At 42.0% G+C, this 19,782-nt stretch overlaps 1 protein-coding gene across 1 annotated transcript in view; it reads left to right on the forward strand.

The window, feature by feature from the left end:
* MYORG (myogenesis regulating glycosidase) overlaps positions 1–18,377 on the forward strand; it is a 148,314-nt gene extending 129,937 nt beyond the window's left edge. Inside the window, exon 3 of the mRNA XM_069626837.1 lies at positions 7,497–18,377. Within this exon, the coding sequence (XP_069482938.1) occupies positions 7,656–9,692 (2,037 nt within the window). The 5' untranslated portion in view covers positions 7,497–7,655 and the 3' untranslated portion in view covers positions 9,693–18,377. The remainder of the gene's footprint in view (positions 1–7,496) is intronic.
* Positions 18,378–19,782: the final 1,405 nt, after the last annotated feature.

The raw sequence follows: 19,782 nt of genomic DNA on the forward strand, positions 1-19,782 counted from the left end.
AAGTTGCCCTATCCTCCATATCTAATGCAAACCTTCTATGTCTAACTTTTGAGCTGTAGGACAGATGAGCAGAAAATATACAAATGTAAACAAGGTGCAGATTTTATACTTTCAAATTCCAATGCACTGTGAGGACCACTTGAATTCCTTTTTTATTCTTTAGTAAGTAGGGATCTCGTGAACTGTTTTAGCTGCAAAGTTTTGTATAGATTTTGCGTAAAACTCTATCATCCCGAGAAATGATCGTAGTTGATCCTTACATGATGCTTCAGCTACGTTTTTCATGTTGTCCACTAATTTATTCTTGACATTCACACCATTGGCCGATATTGTGTGACCAAGGCATTCAATGGTTTCTTGGTTAAATGTATACTTCTCTTGACTTAGTGCGATTCCTCTTTCAATTAGCTTGGCCATTACATTTTTTTTTTTTGTGTCTATTGTGTGAGAAACCAGAAGGCTCAACCACTAGTCCAGGCCAGGACACAGCCATATCTTTTGGATCCAGTTCCTGTGGGTGGACCAGTGCGGAGGATCACCTGGGTGAGGTGTCTTCGGGGAGTGGCAGTGGAAGTGGGATGCTGTAAAGCTCACCTTGCATCCACAGGGGCGCCTCTCGACTGGTCTGGGTGCTTCTGGGCACACTGCACCTTCCCCGGTGTTTGTTCTATCGGGAATCAGTTCTAGGAAACAGGAGATGGATTTTAGCGACTTCTCCTTCCCTCGAGAGACCCACCTCCCGGGGTTCCCCTTGCGTTCTTTCCTCTTCAGACTTCTCTCACCTTGATTTTCGGAATGCTGCGCTCTCCATTCTGCAGCGCTGGGCAGGGGTGCGTCGTTGTTGGCTTGCTCCGCCGAGTTACTTCACTGGCGACAGCCCGGAGTCCAGACCGGCTGCGACTCCACTTTTCAGGTAAGTCTTTTAGAGATTTTAGAATAATGTCTGTATTGATGAATGCTCTAAACCTTCTTCTCTTGTCTTGCAGAGGCTGATGGAGAGAGCCGAGGCTGACGGCAGAGTTCGAGATGGTAAGGATGCACTAGATGAAGCACTGAAAGCGTCCTTGCAAGTGGTCTGACCTGTGCTGTTGTTTTTTACAGGTCGAGGAGGATTCCTGGAAACAGCGATAGATGGGACCAAACGCAGAGGATGATGTTCGGAGTGGCGGAGGCCTTCCGGGAGAGCCGGGGTAAGTAGCTTCTGATTCTTGCCTCTATTGCTCTAGGAATGTAGCGGGAGGACGATGGTGAAGTCCCCGACTGGATGGAGGAGCTGGAGCTGAACAGGTAAGGGTGGCAGTGTCTTGAAGTCTGTCGCCCGTGCAGGCCCGGATGCAGAGCAGGACCCGGTGAGCGTTGCGCTGCAAGAGCAGAATAACACGAAGCACGTGCCTCAGGTCGGGCGTGGTTTAAATACCCGGCAGGTATCCCAGGTGCCTTTGGGGCGGACCCCGCCCTAATGCTATGCTGCTTGTTGCAGTTCCTCGATGATCCTGGTGGGGACAGTCATGTTCACCCATTGTCCATTGGAACTCACGCTTGCCAAGTGATTCTGATGCCAACAGCACCAGAATTGCGTCCAAGGCACCCGCAACGGGCCGAAGTGGGCCTTTCTTGCCTTGTTAAAGTACTGTGGCGGGGCCATGGTGCCCGAGTCCCACAGTCTAGGGATAAGGTCGTGACAGATGCCTGATGGTGAGACGCAGTATCCCCTTCTCTGTAACAGGTAGGATACGTAGGAACTCTACTCCGTCCCCCACCACCCCCTGGCCCCGCCCCCTTACCAACACAAACACTTTCACACGGACAGCCCGCTCTGGGAGAAAACTGAAAAAATGAGGAGTATACCCGACGTGTCCCAATACAGTGGTCCGATGAGGTCAGGCAATTGCTGACCATTACTCACACCTCACTTCCTTTAAACTTCCCCACACAGATAAAAGGCGGAGCACGAAAGCATACTCTGAGCGAGGCCAAGCACCCAAGGAAACAGCAGTTTCAAGATGGCAGGTGAATGAGATAAGAAGGACTGCAAAACAGGAGGGGGATCGCAAGGAGAGAAATTCCCTTGGCTTTTCCGATAGGAAACCGTTACTTTCAAGAGCCCTCAAGATTAGAAAACGTAAGATCAGGAAACCAGGCTGAAGAATCATGTATTGTGTGTCGGAGATACCCGGGGCCCTCACGCATCACTAATCAAGGCGGGGCGAAGTAGCAGCAGGTTTGGTGCCGTCCTTGGCTCCAAGAACAAAGCAGAATCCATAAAATGAACACAGCCGGTGAGTTGGGGAGACTGATACAAGACCAGTTTTTTGTTGAAACCAATGTTTCAAGCAGCAACATTGTATGGTGAGCACTGGAACGAACATTGTTAAAATGCATGTGATAAGACGCAAGTAAAGTTGAACTGCTGATGAGTGTTTCAACTGAAGATATGCTACCTTTGACAGAGTGGTCCGGCACCGCTTGGGTGCTCAATCGAAGGTCTCTGGTATCCAGAGGAGAAGCGGCAGGAGTGGAAGTTAAAGGTTTATATTAAGTAGATAACAAATAATTGTGAATGGAAGTGGTCCTGTGACGGGTCAAGATAAATCCTGTGCAGAGTCAAATCTTCAATTTTGATATAGTTTGGGAAAATGAGAATGTGGTCCGAGCCCGGCAGAGGGAGACCAATTGACCCGGGGTGAACAGTGAATCACCAGAGAAATTGTGCATATGAGAATCCTGAGGAGAAATCCTGTGGAATGACCACCACCCTGAGAGCTGAGAAATCCTATTGGGTTTTTCGCAACACGCTCAAAACTCAGCTATTCCCTTAACCCCTAACTATCCCTACCTACCCCACTCACTCGTCAGACCTATTTCCCTACTACTGCACTTTCCTGTATGATTAACCTGTATGACCTTCCCACTATGTTAATGACATTCTATTAAGCTTTGTAAATGTACCTATGTTAGCCCTACTTTATTAAATGACAACAGGACTGTATTTCACAGTCTGACCAATTGACTTGTACCTGCAAGAGCACCTCAATGCCTCCGGGCTGCATGTGCACGATACAAAGGAACTTTGAATGTTTGTTGCGTCAGGCCCTCTGAAATAAGAGACTTTGAATGGCAAAGAGACTTTGGCACAGAAGGTCCTGATACTACGATTTTGAACTGCATCTTCGTGCTAGAAAAGCCAGAGTATGTGCTAAGCGCGATTGTGCCGCCTTACTCGTGCTGAAAACGTGGAGAAGGGAAGCTAACGGCTCAACTATCCTGACATATCGTTTCATGAACACTTTTCTTTTGTATAACATTGTTTCCCACACCATTTGTATTTAGAAGCAAGGATTGGCAATATATTTATTAGTATAGGCCCTTTTATTTTGACCAGACTCTACTAGGACTGTGTCATTATTAGATGGTCGTAGCCTGCTCCCGTCTTTAGGATTAGATGGGTGTTTTTCAAACCCAATTGAAATTCAATAAACCTGCTCGAACTATGATCACTTGTCTGTCGTCAATGTTGATTCCATGCCTTCCGTACAATTGTCATGTGAGCACGTCATCCAGGAAGCATATCGCACCCACTTCGTCGTGAAATATTTGGTGCATTGCCCTCTGGAAAACAGACGCTGCGACACCAGTCCAAATGGCATCCTAACACATTTAAAGAGACCCTTTAGAGTGATAAAAGCAGTCAATTGTTTTGAATCGTTGTGCAGTTTTATCTGATGGTACGCAGATGTGAAGTCTAAGGATGGAAATATACGTGCCTCATCTATGTTGGAAAGAGGATGGTGATCGGGTATCGCGCACATATTCAGAGATCTTAAGTCAACACAGAGCCTTAATTTGCCATTGAGTTTTGCCACTGCCACCTGGGGTGATACCCATTCTCACTATTCAATTCTCTCGATTATTCCTTCTTGTTCCAGCTTCCTTAAGTCATTTTTCACCTATTCACGCAGAGCTATGGGGATAGGTCTTACTTTATGCACCATAGGTTCGATCCTTGGGTCAGTCTTATTTTATGTACGAAACCATTCAAACACCCAATTGTGTTGGTATATAGCTTTGGATGCAGTGTCTCTTTATCGCAAAGTAGAATTCATTTTTCTCTGTTGGGATTTAACTTGATGCTTGGACATTTTTGTTGTAGTCAGTTTAATAATGGAATACTCTCCTTCTCAGTGATGTACACCTTGCCTGGCGCAGTCCTCTCCTTGAATTGGAACTGGCCATGAACCGCCTTAGCACCTTTATGTTTACACCTCCATGGGCTTGTGGTTTTATGTCCACATCGCTCAATGCGCAGTTTAGAAATTTCCTTCCAGATATCCTTTGGTATAAGTGTGTATTTTGCTCTGGAATCTCTCAGTTGGACATGTTGCCCGGTGATGCACACTACATTCTTGGGGACCTCTTAGATCCTATTCCTCTTCTTCCAACACAGTTATCACCACCTCTTCAGCTTGATTATACCATTCTTCATTCATGCTGATGGAATGGGATAAATTGCCCTTTAGTTTGCACCGTGTGCATGTTGTACGTCCCTTGCTGACACAACGTGTTATTTACAAGGTGTCCCACTGCATCAGATCTGAAACAACGCTGCAGATTTTTTTTTTTCTTTCGATTATTTGGGCACGTTGGTGATGGTTTTTGGTTTCACAACAAATTTGTTGTTGATGGTCCCCAAGCGCGATGACGCTACGCAACGTTTCGAGGCTATTGAGGTTGCGGTGGCGCTTGCACCTAAAATCCAAAAGGCTGCACTTCAATCCAAAAGGCAGTTTTTTTCTTTTCTGATCCACTTGCTTTATTAATACTATTCTTTTTGATAGTGCGTGTGTTGGGGAACTGGGCATTGCAGGCTCTTACCGGCTTGGATCAAGTGTCGAGCTGTAACTTGTGAAATTTTGGTCAAAGCGGTGTTGCCCAAGAATTACACACGTAGGTTTTGCCAACAGCCGCTAGTCTCCAAAATGAAGTAGGACGTACACACAGTAGAGGCTTGGCTTCCTTAAGCCTTTATTAAGGTCAGTATACATAAAGCTCATTGGCATTCTGTCAGCCATCCTCTCGGCCCCCTCCCCCAACCGTATTCGCCTTCACTGCTGCCTTCTCTCTCTGGCATTCCAGAACAGCCCTCTTGTATACTTTCTACATACTGCATCACACACACATCAAGCCCACTACACCCCTATACCCAAAACGTTTGTTATATCGCCATGTATTGCTGTTGCCAAGGTTTTTTTATTACTGAAAATCCGCTATCCCGCAGTTCAAGATCGCAAATTATTTTTGGAAACTGCCCTAAAATGATACAAGGGTGTGACTAGGGCAATTTTGACACTGGGGAGTATGTGAGCAAGGTAAAAGGATTTGTGAAGGTTTGGGGATAGATTTTCTAAATGTTTTATTTCTTTTCTTTGGGCATTTTGCCCCGATCTTGATTCATTTTGAGTGGCAAAAATAAAAAAAAACTTCAAACAACAATATATTGAGGTTTGGTAATCACTGATTGTTGGTGGAAGAGGAGTATTTTAATTTATGAAGCAAGCTGTGTTTTTTAATATATTACAGGGATTGCTTCCTAAGTTAACTTGAAATGTGTAGGAGGGTGGTATTGGGGAGGCTATTAGTGCCTGGGGTGTGTTACATGTGTCTTACAAGCTTATAATGGCTTAATTACATGGGGGGGGAAGTGTGCAAGAAAAGACTGTTTTGATTGCATAAGGTTTTCACGTGACTTAACAGTGAAAATCTGAATTCACTCATGACGTCAGCAGGAAAGATGTGCACATTATCACACCTCCCTCTTCTTCGTCACAGTACCTCATTTGTAATCCTACCTGAATCCCTACATACCTCTTCCTCGTCTTGGTACCCGATAGTTATTTCACATATACCCCAACATCAATTTTTCTCCTTAGTCCCCCACTACCACCTATCTTACTCGTCACAGTCCCCAACTATTCCACTTCTGTCTATCTCGTCAGTCCCCCACCTCACTCTTCGTCACAGTACACCACTAATAATCTCTTCTTATCAGGAGGACACAAAAAAGATGAAATACTTGATAGACTCAATGCTTTTTAGTTGGCCAACAGATATTTATAACAAATGATGTGATCAGAGAAAAAATACAGAATTACAGGTGATGGGAGGTGTAGCATAACACATCCCCTGTAATGCAGTGAAAAAACATTTGTTGGAGGGACATTAAGGTGCCGAGTTAATGTAACAAAACCCCTGAAATTCGGCAGGTGTTGGAAGCTCCACCACCTTAACTATGAGGCCCCTATTGTGCAGCACATAAGCACACATTGCATATGACATTACTTAAGACCTCATCAATAATATCACTGGTATAGCAGATCACGCATGCAAGTAAGAGATGAAGCATTAAGCATGGTTCTTCATGCAACGGTGGATTCAAGTGTAAAGCTTGGTTGGAGTTTGCATTTAAAAATACTGTCCATTTACAACCATGGTATTCGTTCCCACCAGAGCTACTCTGTATTGTATGATCATTCGCCATGATGAGATACTCCAGTAACATTATCACTCTGTTAAAAAAGAGAGAACAATTTTCAAAATCATTGTACCTTCATATATATGATTACTTGACTGTCAGTATAACAAATCAAAAGGTAGGCCTTAACCATGTCATATGGTAAAGGTTGAGGCAGTTATCATGCCGGGTTCATCAATGTTAAAAAATAAAAAAACTTCTGTTGTGAGGACAAAAAGATATCAGCAATAGAGTAGCTAATGTACTGGACAGCGGAAATGTGTATTTTCTTTTTTTATATATAGTTCTGGGATTTATAGCCAGCCTTTGGCTACATGTTTTGGACTTGACTTCCATGACCTCTCATCGTTGCCTATCCTGGGTAGGGCTAGTGGAAATTGTAACGTAAAAACCTCTGGAGATCCAAATGTAGCAGACTCCCGCTATATTAAATCTGAAATTGAGATTGCTATGTTCACAACTAACTTTCTACAGTTCCAACTGTTAGTTCCTATGCTTGACAAATGTTTTTGGATCTTCATAAAAGACAGGATATAAGGCATCTGTGATATATCTTCAAATGCAGTCCAAAATGTTTCCCAATGGGTGGCTGTACCAGTAATGTCATTGAGGAGGTCATCAGTGCTATCCTACCTGATTTCTGATGGGTCATCCCTGAAAGTGTCTGGCATGCTCAAAGCGATGTCATTAGTGGGTTTAGGGGCTGCACAATGGGCGCCTCATAGTTAACCATGTGATTCTAATTCTCAAACAAGTCATAAATGTTTTGATCGCAAATTTTAGGGAGGATAATGCTCTGGTGTGAAATAGATGGATTGTTTTTGTTTTTCTAGTTCTTTGCTAGATATAGTATTTGGTATACATTTAATTCTTCTGATATTCAATACAATGTTATGTTCTGTAATTGGTGCATTGTGTTATTAAGGACAGCCTCGTTTTTAAAATATTTTTTTTCGTTTTATTCTAGACACTTCAGAATCCACAAAGGGACAGCTGCCTGGATTGGAATTAAATTATGGTTTCCTAAATAAAGACTACATGTTCAAACTAGAAAAGTTGATTGTTTCTGAAGCAATCTTCAGGACAGCTTCGTAATCACTTTGAACATTTGTAACAAGACCTCAGAATGTATAGCTTCCTGCCAGAGAACATTAACCCGGTCAAACCAAAGCAGTCCAAGGAGTTGAAACCCCTGATCTGTGCTGTCCTTTTGGGTCTCGTTTTGGTGATCTCAGCCGTTGTAGCATGGTGCTACTACTCTGCTTCCCTCAGACGGGCCAGTCGCTTGAAAACCGAATTGCTGGACTTGAGGCAAGATGGCTTCATTATCAAGAACAGAAAAGAGGAAGTGGTCTTTCGACTTGCCTTCCAGTCTGGAACCCTCAATCTGGATTCCTGCTCCAAAGAGGGGGATATTTTAAAATGCACCAAATCCGACAAAGGAAAGCTCAACTTCTTCATTCAGATTGTGAAGCCAAAAGACACTGTCATGTGCTACAGAGTTCGTTGGGAAGAATTTAGGGCAGACACCGAAGTTGAGCATACAATGTATTGGGATGACGCCCACTGGTATGGAGGTGCTGAGATGAGCACACAGCACTGGCCTATAAAACTCTCTGGTCACCAGGAGCCGAAGCCTTTTGTGACCAATGATGTCTATTCTTTTAGGGACAGTTTTGGTGGCATCTTAGAAAGGTACTGGCTGTCGTCCAAGGCTGCAGCCATAAAGATTAATGATTCTGTGCCTTTTCATCTTGGGTGGAACAGCACAGAAAAGTCATTGTTCTTTGAGGCAAGATACAAGGAATCATCATATAAACCTCCACTTGGGCATCTGCCGTTCCCAGAATTGAGCTATCGAGTTTGCGTTGGCTCTGATGTGACCTCCATCCACAAATACATGGTAAGAAGATACTTTAACAAGCCCACCAAGATTCCCGCAGAGAGTGCTTTTAGATATCCCATTTGGTCGACGTGGGCCCTGTATAAAACGGACATTGACCAGGACAAGCTTTTACGCTTCACAGAAAAGATCAAGAAATACAAATTCAATTGCAGCCACATTGAAATAGATGATATGTACTCCAAATACTATGGAGATTTTGACTTTGATCCAATCAAGTTTCCAAATGCAACAGAAATGTTCAAAAAGCTGAAAGAAGAAGGTTTCAAAGTAACTCTCTGGATTCATCCTTTCATAAATTACAATTCTCCAAATTTTGGGGTTGGTATAGAAAGACAGCTATTTGTTAAGGAGCCAACTGGTAAACTTCCTGCTATGATCCAATGGTGGAATGGTATAGGAGCAATCCTGGATTTTACAAACCCGAATGCCAGAGAGTGGTTTCAAAACAACTTAAAACGACTTAAATCTAAATATTTTATATCTTCTTTTAAATTTGATGCTGGTGAGACGAGTTATCTTCCTAAACAGTTCAGCACTTTCAGAGCCTTGTCCGATCCAAGTATATTTAGTAGGCGTTACACAGAAATGGCTATCCCTTTTTATGATCGTGCAGAGCTTAGGGTTGGTTACCAATCACAAAATATATCTTGCTTTTTCCGCATTATTGATCGCAACTCTGTGTGGGGTTATGAGCTTGGGCTGAAGTCTTTGATTCCTACGGTTCTTACAATAAGCATGCTGGGTTATCCATTTATACTGCCTGACATGATTGGAGGGAACATCTACCCAAATGTTACTGATGGGGCTGACGAAATGCCAGACAGAGAGCTTTATATTCGATGGCTTGAGCTTTCTGCATTCATGCCTTCAATGCAGTTCTCGGTACCACCGTGGCTTTACGACAAGGATGTGATTGAAATAGCCCAAAAGTTTACAGAGCTCCATGAATCCTTAGTGGCACCACTTTTGTTGGAGCTGGCTGGTGAGGTTACAGACACTGGAGATCCAATCATACGGCCCATTTGGTGGATCTCGCCAAGTGATGAAACAGCCCATAAAATTGACTCCCAGTTCCTCATTGGAGACACTCTCATGGTTGCCCCAGTTCTCGAACCTGGTAAGCAGGAACGGGATGTGTACCTCCCAGCAGGCAAGTGGCGCAGTTACAAAGGAGAACTATTCCAAAAGACGCCAGTGTTTCTCACCGACTATCCTGTTGATTTGGACGAGGTCGCGTATTTTATTTGGGTCTCTTAATGAAACAACATGAATGAGCCTCTGTTCTAGGCCTCTTGGTAGCCGTTAAAAGAAAATCGCTGCCTGGAAGTGATTTTTCTCTGGGCGGCAGAGTGGATAGCTGCTCTGTTTGATGGTTGCCATCTTGTTTGGAGGGTATTTTGCCAAATATATGATTGTGGGACAAGGGACACATTTTTCAGATCTTTCAAGGTATCATTGGATCATTACGATTTGCAATGCAATCTGCGTGAGAAACCGTATCCTCAAGTTTATGGAGAGTTCACAATTTGTAAGAAACACTACTGACTATTCTTAGTCTTTTTCCTTCGATCGGGGGACATGTTCTTGGTCATGAAGCCTTGTATTGGTCAAATTGTTGGTGTCAAATATTCCCGCTCAGCAGCAGAGTAAAACGTTGCCTCCCAGTGCTAGAACCATGCTGGCCTGTGTAAGGATTTTCTTTTTCTTCTCCCCATTTCATGAAAATGTTCCCCTTCACGATCGAAGATAAATGTTGACTTGACAGTAAGACCCATGTTTGGGTTTCATTAGCCTCATCTGTGCTTAGTTGCCATAGGAATACCAGCATACTCTTGTTGTTTTTAATTGCTTTTTCCTGTACTAAGGTCGCTCAAAACCGTATTACTGTCTCAGTATTACTTTTGCCTGTGCTTGGTCCGAGTTCACCTGTTAAAAACAGTATTTTTTCTTTATGATTTGGTCATTATGCCGTAACCACGTGTTGTCCAACAGATTATCAGGATCCTGAAACCCTCCAATGTGGAGGGGCTTCCATTCATTTTGAAAACTGCAATGAAGCCAAACTGCTTTATTTGCTTTATAAAAAAAAAGAAAAGTTGGGCGAATGACGTATTGGCCCCTATGAATCTGTGATTGACTGATCTGCGTAAGTGTTGGTCAGGTGATGTGCAGGTCTATTACCAGTCCTCGTACAACAGCGCAATGTTCAATGACTTTTTAGCGTTTATGTACAGCAATATGAAATGAGTTTCTTAGCGGCTGTTATGAATTAGCCTGGGGTCAGCAATCGTCACACTAAGAACTGGTACAATTCAATGGTTTTTAGGTCAACAATGAAATTGTATGACTTTTTTTGTTGTTGGTACAGACCATTCATTTTAATTTGGATATGATGCATATATTTTGGTAATTGTGAAAATGACTGGATTTTACTATGTGGCGTTTTGACAAGCCCAGATTATCCAGATCTGGCTGCTTAATCGGGAACTTTTATTCACTACCCACTGGACACCAAGGCGTCATTTGAAAATGACACAATTGTCAGATGGGGTCTTGTATGAGGACACATCTCCCTATCCAAATTTGTATTTGAGTTAGCGAGCCGTATCCCTTGTCAGAACTGTTCCAGTCTATAATGGAGATAAAGGGAAAAGGTGTCCTTTTCATATAAGAAGTGTGTTCCGGTTTTGCCTGTGAATTGTATACCGTATGACCAATGTTCCGTCCGTGCTCTTCTCGTATCTTTGGTGTGATGATCTCTCGCTCCGACTGAATGTATTGCACTTTATACAAACTTTGATCGGTAGACAACCCTTCAAGAACAACCTAATTCTCTAATCTTAAACATACAACTCAAGTGTATTCTTTCCTTGGATGCAATGAATCTTTTGTCCACGTGTTTGCCTTGCAGGGATGCTGTTCTAAGGGGGATACATTTGCACAACATGGTTGCCACTAACGCATCATTGGGTTTTTCCATGTGAAGTCTAGCAGTGCAATTCCTTGCATCGCTTTCCTGATGCCTCCCAACGTTTGCTACGGATTTCTACCGGTACTTGGCTGTCTTTTGGGGTGCACATTTTTGTGTGTAGACTGTGACTGCACACATTTGCCCAATCGGTAGTGTTTATAACTGCCAGAAGTGGCGTCTTGCTTTTTTTTCGTGGTAATTCGAGGATAGTTGGCCTTCTCGTTGGTTCCTTCTATCATACTCTTGATTAGTGTCCATCCATGAATTGCGAGGCAGAAATAACCTACATGTTCTAAAATTACTCGCATATCGATGTTCCAGCTGGTCTGCATCCTAGTTTACACTATTATATTTGTTTATAAATCGGTTAAACTCACTTGTACACGGCACCCATGCACAGATTTTTTTTCAATTTATTTTGATCACCAATTGTATCCATTCCATCTGGTCCTTCTAGCAATGCAATTAATCACAGTTCTTAAGATGCAGAATTTGAGGGTTGTCAACAGGATTCTAATTTCCTATGTACGCCATAAACACCAGATAAACCAGGCATTCCCTATCGGTAGTCGGAGGTTTCCACTGTTGAAGTGCTTGTTGGGGCAAGTTATGTTTTTCTTTTATCGTTGCATGGATTTCTTTATGTTCTGTGATTTTTTAAAGGTATTGCGCCACTTGCATGGATATTGCATGCCTACTTGGTATGATTCCTGTGTGGAGGAGGGGATCTATACTTGCATTTTTTCCATTTGAAAAAAAAAAAATCCCTATTCAATGCATAGACTGGGTTTCCACACTGAAATGCAATTCCTGGTTGGGCACCCAATATGCAGTCCCTCATCGCTCCTTCTCTGCGCCATTGAAGGATGCAGCCTTCTGTTAGCTTTATTACTGCCTGTAAATGTAATAGGCTCGTACAGGGCCTTTAGTTCTCCTGGTCATGTTCACAGAATGTTTGGAAAATATGCAACCTCTGCAGTTTCCAGTGTGTATTCTTATTGCATGGAGGTGCTCCTTCTAGCAATTGCATGTCAGAAAGTGGGTATTCGAGTAGCATGGTCCGTTGGTGTCTTCACGTCCGCTAGGAAGAGGATTGCTGTTGAACAAGCCACTCCAGAATGATTAGACCAAGCCCAGGTTATCAAGGTGATGGGCATCGCATGCCGTGATGGGCATATGCTGAAGGCATCACGACTCCTATTCAAATTATTTCATAATGGCCTGTATAATTCACTAATTATATGCAAATTGGTTTGAGGGTTGCCTGGTTTTTCCACTCAGGCATGCGAAGAACTAATTATGCAGACAGGACCATTACTCTGCTGTGAATTGCCCAGAATGTTAAAGAACCATATCAGCGATTTTTCTTCTTTTAACTCCTTTTTGTGGGCGTGGCAGAGTGATGCCATTCGGTGTCTGCTCTCATACTGTTACAATAATCGAATAGGACTGTCTCGGGCATAATTGGGACGAAGTACACATGCCATTTTCACTTGGATGAAATATTTTCTTACTTTTATTTATTTTTTTTTTTACGAGCAGTGAGCTTTTTCATCCTAAAACCAACATGAAAACATGTATTGTATTACTGCTATCCTAGTGAAACAGTGCACATACTTATAAGGGTTTATAGTCACTATTTCGAATAACATTTGGTCGAAAGTCAAAATGTTGAAAAAAGAAAATGTCGAATGTCTTTTTTTAGTTTGTTTTTTTGTTCGAAATGGGCCCAAACCCCCTTTTTAATTTTTTTTTTTTTTTCTGTTTTAACCTTTTTTTTTTACTTGCGGAACCAAAAAAAACATGTAAATAAAATTTTAAAAAAGAAAGCATTCGAAAAACATTTTTTAGACATCATTTTTGTTTTTCAACCAAATGTTTTTGACATTTTGACTGGACACCACTTAAGGTATACTGGGTTCATGCTGAGGTTTTAAATGGCGCACTGGTTTGTGATCTGATTTTTATTTACTTGGCGACCCTTATGCTGAAAGCAAGATTAAGCGGACTAGGTGTTGGGTTTAGCAATCTCTTCTGCCTTTAAAATCAGATCTACCACCAACTTCAGACTGGCCTTTTTAACCCAATATTGATCAGAAGTTCTTTCCACTGCAAAACAGTTTAAGCATTTGTTTTACTAATGCTGTATCTAAAGTATTTGGAAAGGAAGCTATGTTTAAAAGATTATTTTTTTCTGAATTGAAAGGTTGGATACGTTTTGTTTAATTTCATTTTAGAGTGTTGCTTTTATAATTATAGGCTTTGCAATCTGTATAGCAAATTAATTATTTTACATCCTATCCTCTTCTTCCAACCAGTCTGTTTTGGGTGTTGTTTTTTTAAGTGTATAGAGTTAGAGCACAACCTTTACTTGTGAAGAGAAGTCTGACACTGACTTCCTGACTGAAAGTAATTGTTCTTATGGTTTTTAAGGGGTTGTTAGAAAATGGGGATCCCCCTCCTCAAAAGTGCAGTTCAGATGTGTATTTTAAGGGGTTTCTGAAGGCCATTGTTACTGGGTAGGTAATGTTGTGTTTTCTTGTCATATAGATGCAAGGCAAGTCGGTCTACCATTGTGCTCCCCTCATTGCGGCCATGTTTCCATCATGAATAAGAGGAGGAGCAATAAAATGGCTGCTTACTGCTTGATTTTATTGTTGCTTCTATTGTGCTTTATGGCAAACTGCTTTACAAAAATTGAGTTGGTGCATAACCATAATATGGTGACAAACAGTCAACACTGGACAACAAGAACGTTATTTGATGAACCAAGAAAGATAAAAGCTGATTTGCTTGACCAAGTTTGGTACCCACCACAAACGTAGATGACACAAACATGGGCATGAAGCGGAGTCTAAATGTTTTAAAATGCACCTTTCAACATTGTTAAAGACTAGTGTGATATGTAATGTTTTGGTAGAAGGAGAGGGTGGGAGGGAAAGGGTTTTTCCTTCCCATCTCAAAGGTGTAAGGTGGGTGCATTAGAGAAAGGAACATGTTTAAAAGATTGTGGTTCTGGTTCGAGGAACAGAGGTATGCAGATGAAGCGAATGGCTTGCTCCGCCGCCCCCCCCAACCCCCCCTGATGGAACATTGGCACTCTGTCACACAAACTACACGGCACTAGGCAAGCCTCTGGATTGTCCGAATCAGCATCACAGCGACCTGGCCCTAGAAGCTATTGCCTAAGTAAAGACTTGAGGTTGATGCAGAGAGAGTAGGTCTGGGACTTGTTGGCGCGCTTGGCCTCGCTTTCCCGTGTATGTCCAAGGGACTGGAATGCAAAACTGTTTCTGCTGTGCAAGCCACAGCGAGGTTGCAAAATCACCAGTTATGAGGGCCAAGAGCCTGGAGGTCCAATGCTGAATGTTTAATAATGCAAATTAAGGGAATCGTTGCGACACAGGCGAGAATTTGAACTTAATTCTGCAGAATATGTAGCTAGTTGAGATTTTTATTTTCTCTCTATTCAAAAGTGTTTCAAAACATTGTAGTCTAATTATTTGTAAGTGATTGCGTTACAGTAAACTTTCTACACTTGTTAGAGAAGGCCAATAAGCTGTGTTTACCACGCATGCAGGGTCTTATGGAAACCGATGACGGCCTGCATAATTAATGCCTTAAGGGGGAATGGCGGGAGGTTGGCTTGGCATGTTACCTGCAACATCTCGTCGAATACTGATGGTCTCTTAAAAATAAAAAGGGAACAGGTTTCAGCCTCTGGCCATTAAATTTGTCAGCTTTAAAGTTGCAGGTGCTAACATTTTCACAGTTCATGTAAAAAAGGGAAAACTATCAGGGGAAGGATAGGAGAGTGTGCCTTTTTTGTCCATCCTGCCACCTCAACCGTCCAAATCTGACACTTGTATCGGGCTGCCATATGCGTGGTGCAGTTTGTCTTTTGCCATGTGGGATTTTGTGTATGCAATGTGCAATTCTTTTGCATGCCAACACTACAGAGTGATCTATGTGGACAGCTCGGTTATGCCTCCTGGGTTATTTTGGCAGCAGTAGTCGATGGCAGACTAAAAGATTGCTAAACTATTCTGAAAAAATGCTTTACAGGTGATGGCTGGAAAGGTCTGTGTCAACCTACTGGTCGAGAACACTTGTTAATATAGACCAGAGGTCTGCAACCTGGGGCTCTGCACATGTTTTGGACTACAACGCCCATGCTCGCTCATCATTGGCTATGCTGGCCATGCGTGATGGGAAATGTAGTCCAAAACATCTGGAAAGCCAAAGGTTGCAGACCCCCGATAGAGCCTCCAAAGCGGTAAGCCTGCACGCCGAGAAATGAAAATGTTAGGGAAACCCACAACAAAGAAAGAAAGCTTGACGTCAAATGACAATCAAGTTTAATTAACAATTTTTAAAAAAAAAGGAAAAAGTGAAAACAAGAAGCAACAGAGGCAGGACACCAGTAAGAAATGTATGTATGTATGTATGTATGTATATATATTATATATATATATATTATAAAGAATGCAAATGTTATTCGATAACCCTGGGGTTATGTTTGTGTCCCATTGCTGTACTGCGCTAGTACTCAATGCAGAATTATCTCCAGCGCCTGTTCTGCTGAAGTGCAAGAGGCATGGCTGTCCCCCAAATAGATCACATCCTATTGCTTCTACTGTAAAGTAAATCTGGAGAATTGCCTAATTTTCCACAAAAAGGAAATATAGTACTTTGTTGAAACGCATAATGTTTGCCAATGTGGTTTCATACTAACCTGTGTGGTCTCCATAAAAGGGCACAGAATCGTTTTTAAAACTTTCAAAAGTGGAATTGTGTTCTCAGTAGCATACAGAGACCTTAAGGAGCAGGTGGTGTGTTCACGTGTACCGGAGCGCTGCTGAGAGTATAGGCAACACTGGGTACTCTGGACACCAAACGTTTATGCTGCATTGCTAGGTATGAAGGTATTCGTTACGCGGGGTGTGCATTGAACATAACTGTAAAATGCACATATTTCAAGACCACAAATCCATATGCCTTTCTTAAAACAAATGTAAGTATTACTGCCTCCTGGCTTGTGATACACTTTTAGTAAAACAAGCTTTGCATCTTTGCACCACCATAGTTCGCAAGAGGTCCCCTATAGCCAGATTTGAAGGTCCTTCTTTGCAGGGAAAAGCATTGCTGCGCGCTTTGTTTTTTGATGCCGCGTTGTGCGATTTCTGTTCATCCTTTGGTTCGATTGGCTGCATCTGTGGTCCTCCTTCCTTGGGCATTCTGTTGGTTTTACACCTTTAATGAATAACCACGCATACGAAATGCCAGCATCTGCCCCAAATAAGCCACAGTGGAAAATCATTGGTATTGCCAGTTTGAAAGATAATGCCTTTCAAAATGATTAGGTTTAAAAAAAATAAACTGCTTATGGGATGGAAAGGTTAATTATGAAACACACGCTGGAGACCAAGTAATAATACTGGGTCACACAACCGCTCTCATATGGGGCCCAAGATGGGCACGTATTTATATCTGATTCACGACAATATGTTCAAGTATCCATAATATACCATACTTCTTAGAGAAAGGAAGATGAGTCTTTCTGATTCATATCAAAAATGATTTATCCATAGTAGTTCAAACAAAAAGCTATCACTACTAATCCTTAGTGAGGAAGCAGTTGCCACAATCCACATGTATTAGACTAAAAAAGCCAATGCATTTCGGAAATTATTTCCTTCATCAGGGCGAGTCTCATTGGTGTGGTCAGTGGTGAAAAACAGAACGTCCTGCGTTCATGCCCACTCAGCAGTGGGTTGTAAATGACATTATGCACAAAGGCATGGAGAAAATCCACTCGTGCTTACAAGGAAACCAATCTTGTAATACACAGAGAGAAACGATCCTCCACTGTGCAGCTGCAGGGCAGTGACACAGACTGCAGGTTAATTATGAAAGCACATTCTCAGACATTGGACTCGTGTTCAAGAATGTACCTCGGCTCTTATTTTAAGATCCTGCCTCTCCGCTGGTTTTATAATTGTTTTTATTGTAGATATAAATACTTGCGGCTTTGCCAAGCGTCACTAAATGGTAGTGATGATCTGCTTTTTTCCCCATATGCTTTATGAAATGTTTTGCCATGTGTTTCTATTAAGACGTTAGCCAAAACTTTGTGCACTGTATTCAACGCACTCTTTACAGAGTTGTCGGACCTTTCGCGTAGCCTTTAAAAGCCATATCGTCAAGTATTTTAACATATGGTTACATTTGTATAGCGCCGCCCTATGCAGCCAGATGCCCATAGGCACGGTTTCATTATGGTGCTGTCAGAATGTGCCATTTGTTTGCATCCATATTTCAACTTTCGTGCTTATGTAAGGCAATATTTTTAAATGCCCATCATGCTGAGGGTGCTAAAGGTTTTCGCCCAAGAATTGCGCTTGTGTGTTTTAGCATCTCTGCTCTTAAAGGGTACAGAGTTGATTCAAGCACATAGTTACCAGAAGACTTGTAGCTTTTTTGGGGAGTTGGGGGGGATTTGGGGGGGGACAGTAAACCAAGAGCACAAAGAACGTTCATATCCTTGCAATGTGATGTAGACCCCTTTATAGGGACTTGGGGTGGCATAGAAATCAGAAGCAGCAGCTAACTGCTCACCGAAGCTATGTGACCTGAAGTTGTGTACTTGGTTATATATTTTATTATGTTCATCTACAAGGGAGTAGTTAAAACTTCAATTGGTTGTGACACATTAATGGCTTTGACGAGTTAGTAGCATTGACAAATCTTGTGTGGTTCTTGGGTTTTATTTTAATTCGGTGTAGCTCTCCAAACTTGAAAACCTACATTTGTGCCTGGCGATGAACTCTGTAATAACTAACCATAATGCAAAAAAAAACCCATTTTTTTCCATTTATACAGTATGTTTTTATTTGTAATTCTGTTTTTTACATGTGCGATTAAGCTAAATTGTTACAGGTGTGTGAAATAAATTACCTTTTTCCAGTTAACCTGTGTATGTTTTTATTATTTCAACCTGAAACATGTGTATTTTCGTTGTAGTGTAAAGTTTCACTTAGGGGAGCGCATATGGTTGAAAGTTATGTGAGGTTAGAAGGGATCTGTATGTGTGATCTTAATCGTAATGCAATCAATGATATGCCTACAGCTCCAGGATAAATAACCCCCGGAAGACTAAACTGTTGGCACCCCTAGATGCCTGTTGAGGGGATTCTGATGGCTGGACTGGCAAGATCATGGGGCACGTATATTATAAGTATTTGTCCCTACATCATTGTGATTACATTATTTAGAAAGGAATTCCAAAACGGTCACCCCAGTATTCCCAATCAATTGTTACTGGATTGATTCTGTAAATAACGCTTTTTTTGTTTCACGATTAAATGCTGGTCTAGTTTTCTTTTTTAATGTGTTTTTTTTAAAATTTGTAACCCCTTTCGTTTTAAATTTTGGGGCAAGAAGGTATTTGTGCTCTCATAATCCTCTGGTATGCAAGTCACACATGACTCCGTCTGCCCTCTCGCGGTTACCTCCAATCTGCCAAGTATGGGATTTCGCAGAAATATTATACCGGTTTTACAATTTACTTTTACATTGTTGAAACATCCAAATTTAAACTGTTTTATTCAGTTACTGCATAAAATAATATTCAAGATGTTTCCTTGGTGCATTATTGTTCTGTGAAAAATATATGAAGATTTTTGATACCTCATAACATGGTTTGGCACAGTCTTTTTTTTTTTTTGTATGTCCTTCCCTGTCAACCCTCATTTGCTGCAGGATCATGGCATATATGAAGATCCAGAGACCCCCTTCCGCTCATCTATGGTCCCAATAAGCACAGGGCTTTGCAGAACATCACCAACTCCCAAATAGACTATATTAGGGAGCCAGAAAGTTTAATTTGCATGTAAATGACACCATCAAAAATGAAACTGGCGCATTTAATTGCTGAAAAGGTCTCACTAAAATGACCCATTTACTTGCCCTTTAAATTTGCACACCCATTAAGACACTTCCCAGTTCTGTTTTTGTAGGTGCCTGTCTATCTAAATTTCGTTAACGTAATCGGACCACCAAAGGTAAGTAGTAATTAAGCAATATGACCTGAGCCGTGGAGGCATTACCGAAGGCTCTGGGGCATTACCTGAGTCGGTAATGCCCCCGCCGCTCAGGTCATATTGCTATTAGTACCCCGGCCCGCGTTATATGCGTGACCGGGGCACTGAAAGCATTTTTTTCTGTCCCGAAAAGCCGCAGCGTTTCGGGACAGAAAAAAAAAAGAAAGAAAATGGCCCCCAGGAAAGGGAAAACGGGAGTCCGTTTTCTCTTTCCATGGTGGCCTTCGGGAGCGGAAGCGCTGGTGTTCCCAGCGTGACCGCTCCCGAAAAAAAA

The sequence above is a fragment of the Ambystoma mexicanum genome, chromosome 6p, assembly GCF_040938575.1.
Source record: "Ambystoma mexicanum isolate Mex_15411 chromosome 6p, UKY_AmexF1_1, whole genome shotgun sequence".
In the NCBI taxonomy this organism is placed as follows: Eukaryota; Metazoa; Chordata; class Amphibia; order Caudata; family Ambystomatidae; genus Ambystoma; species Ambystoma mexicanum.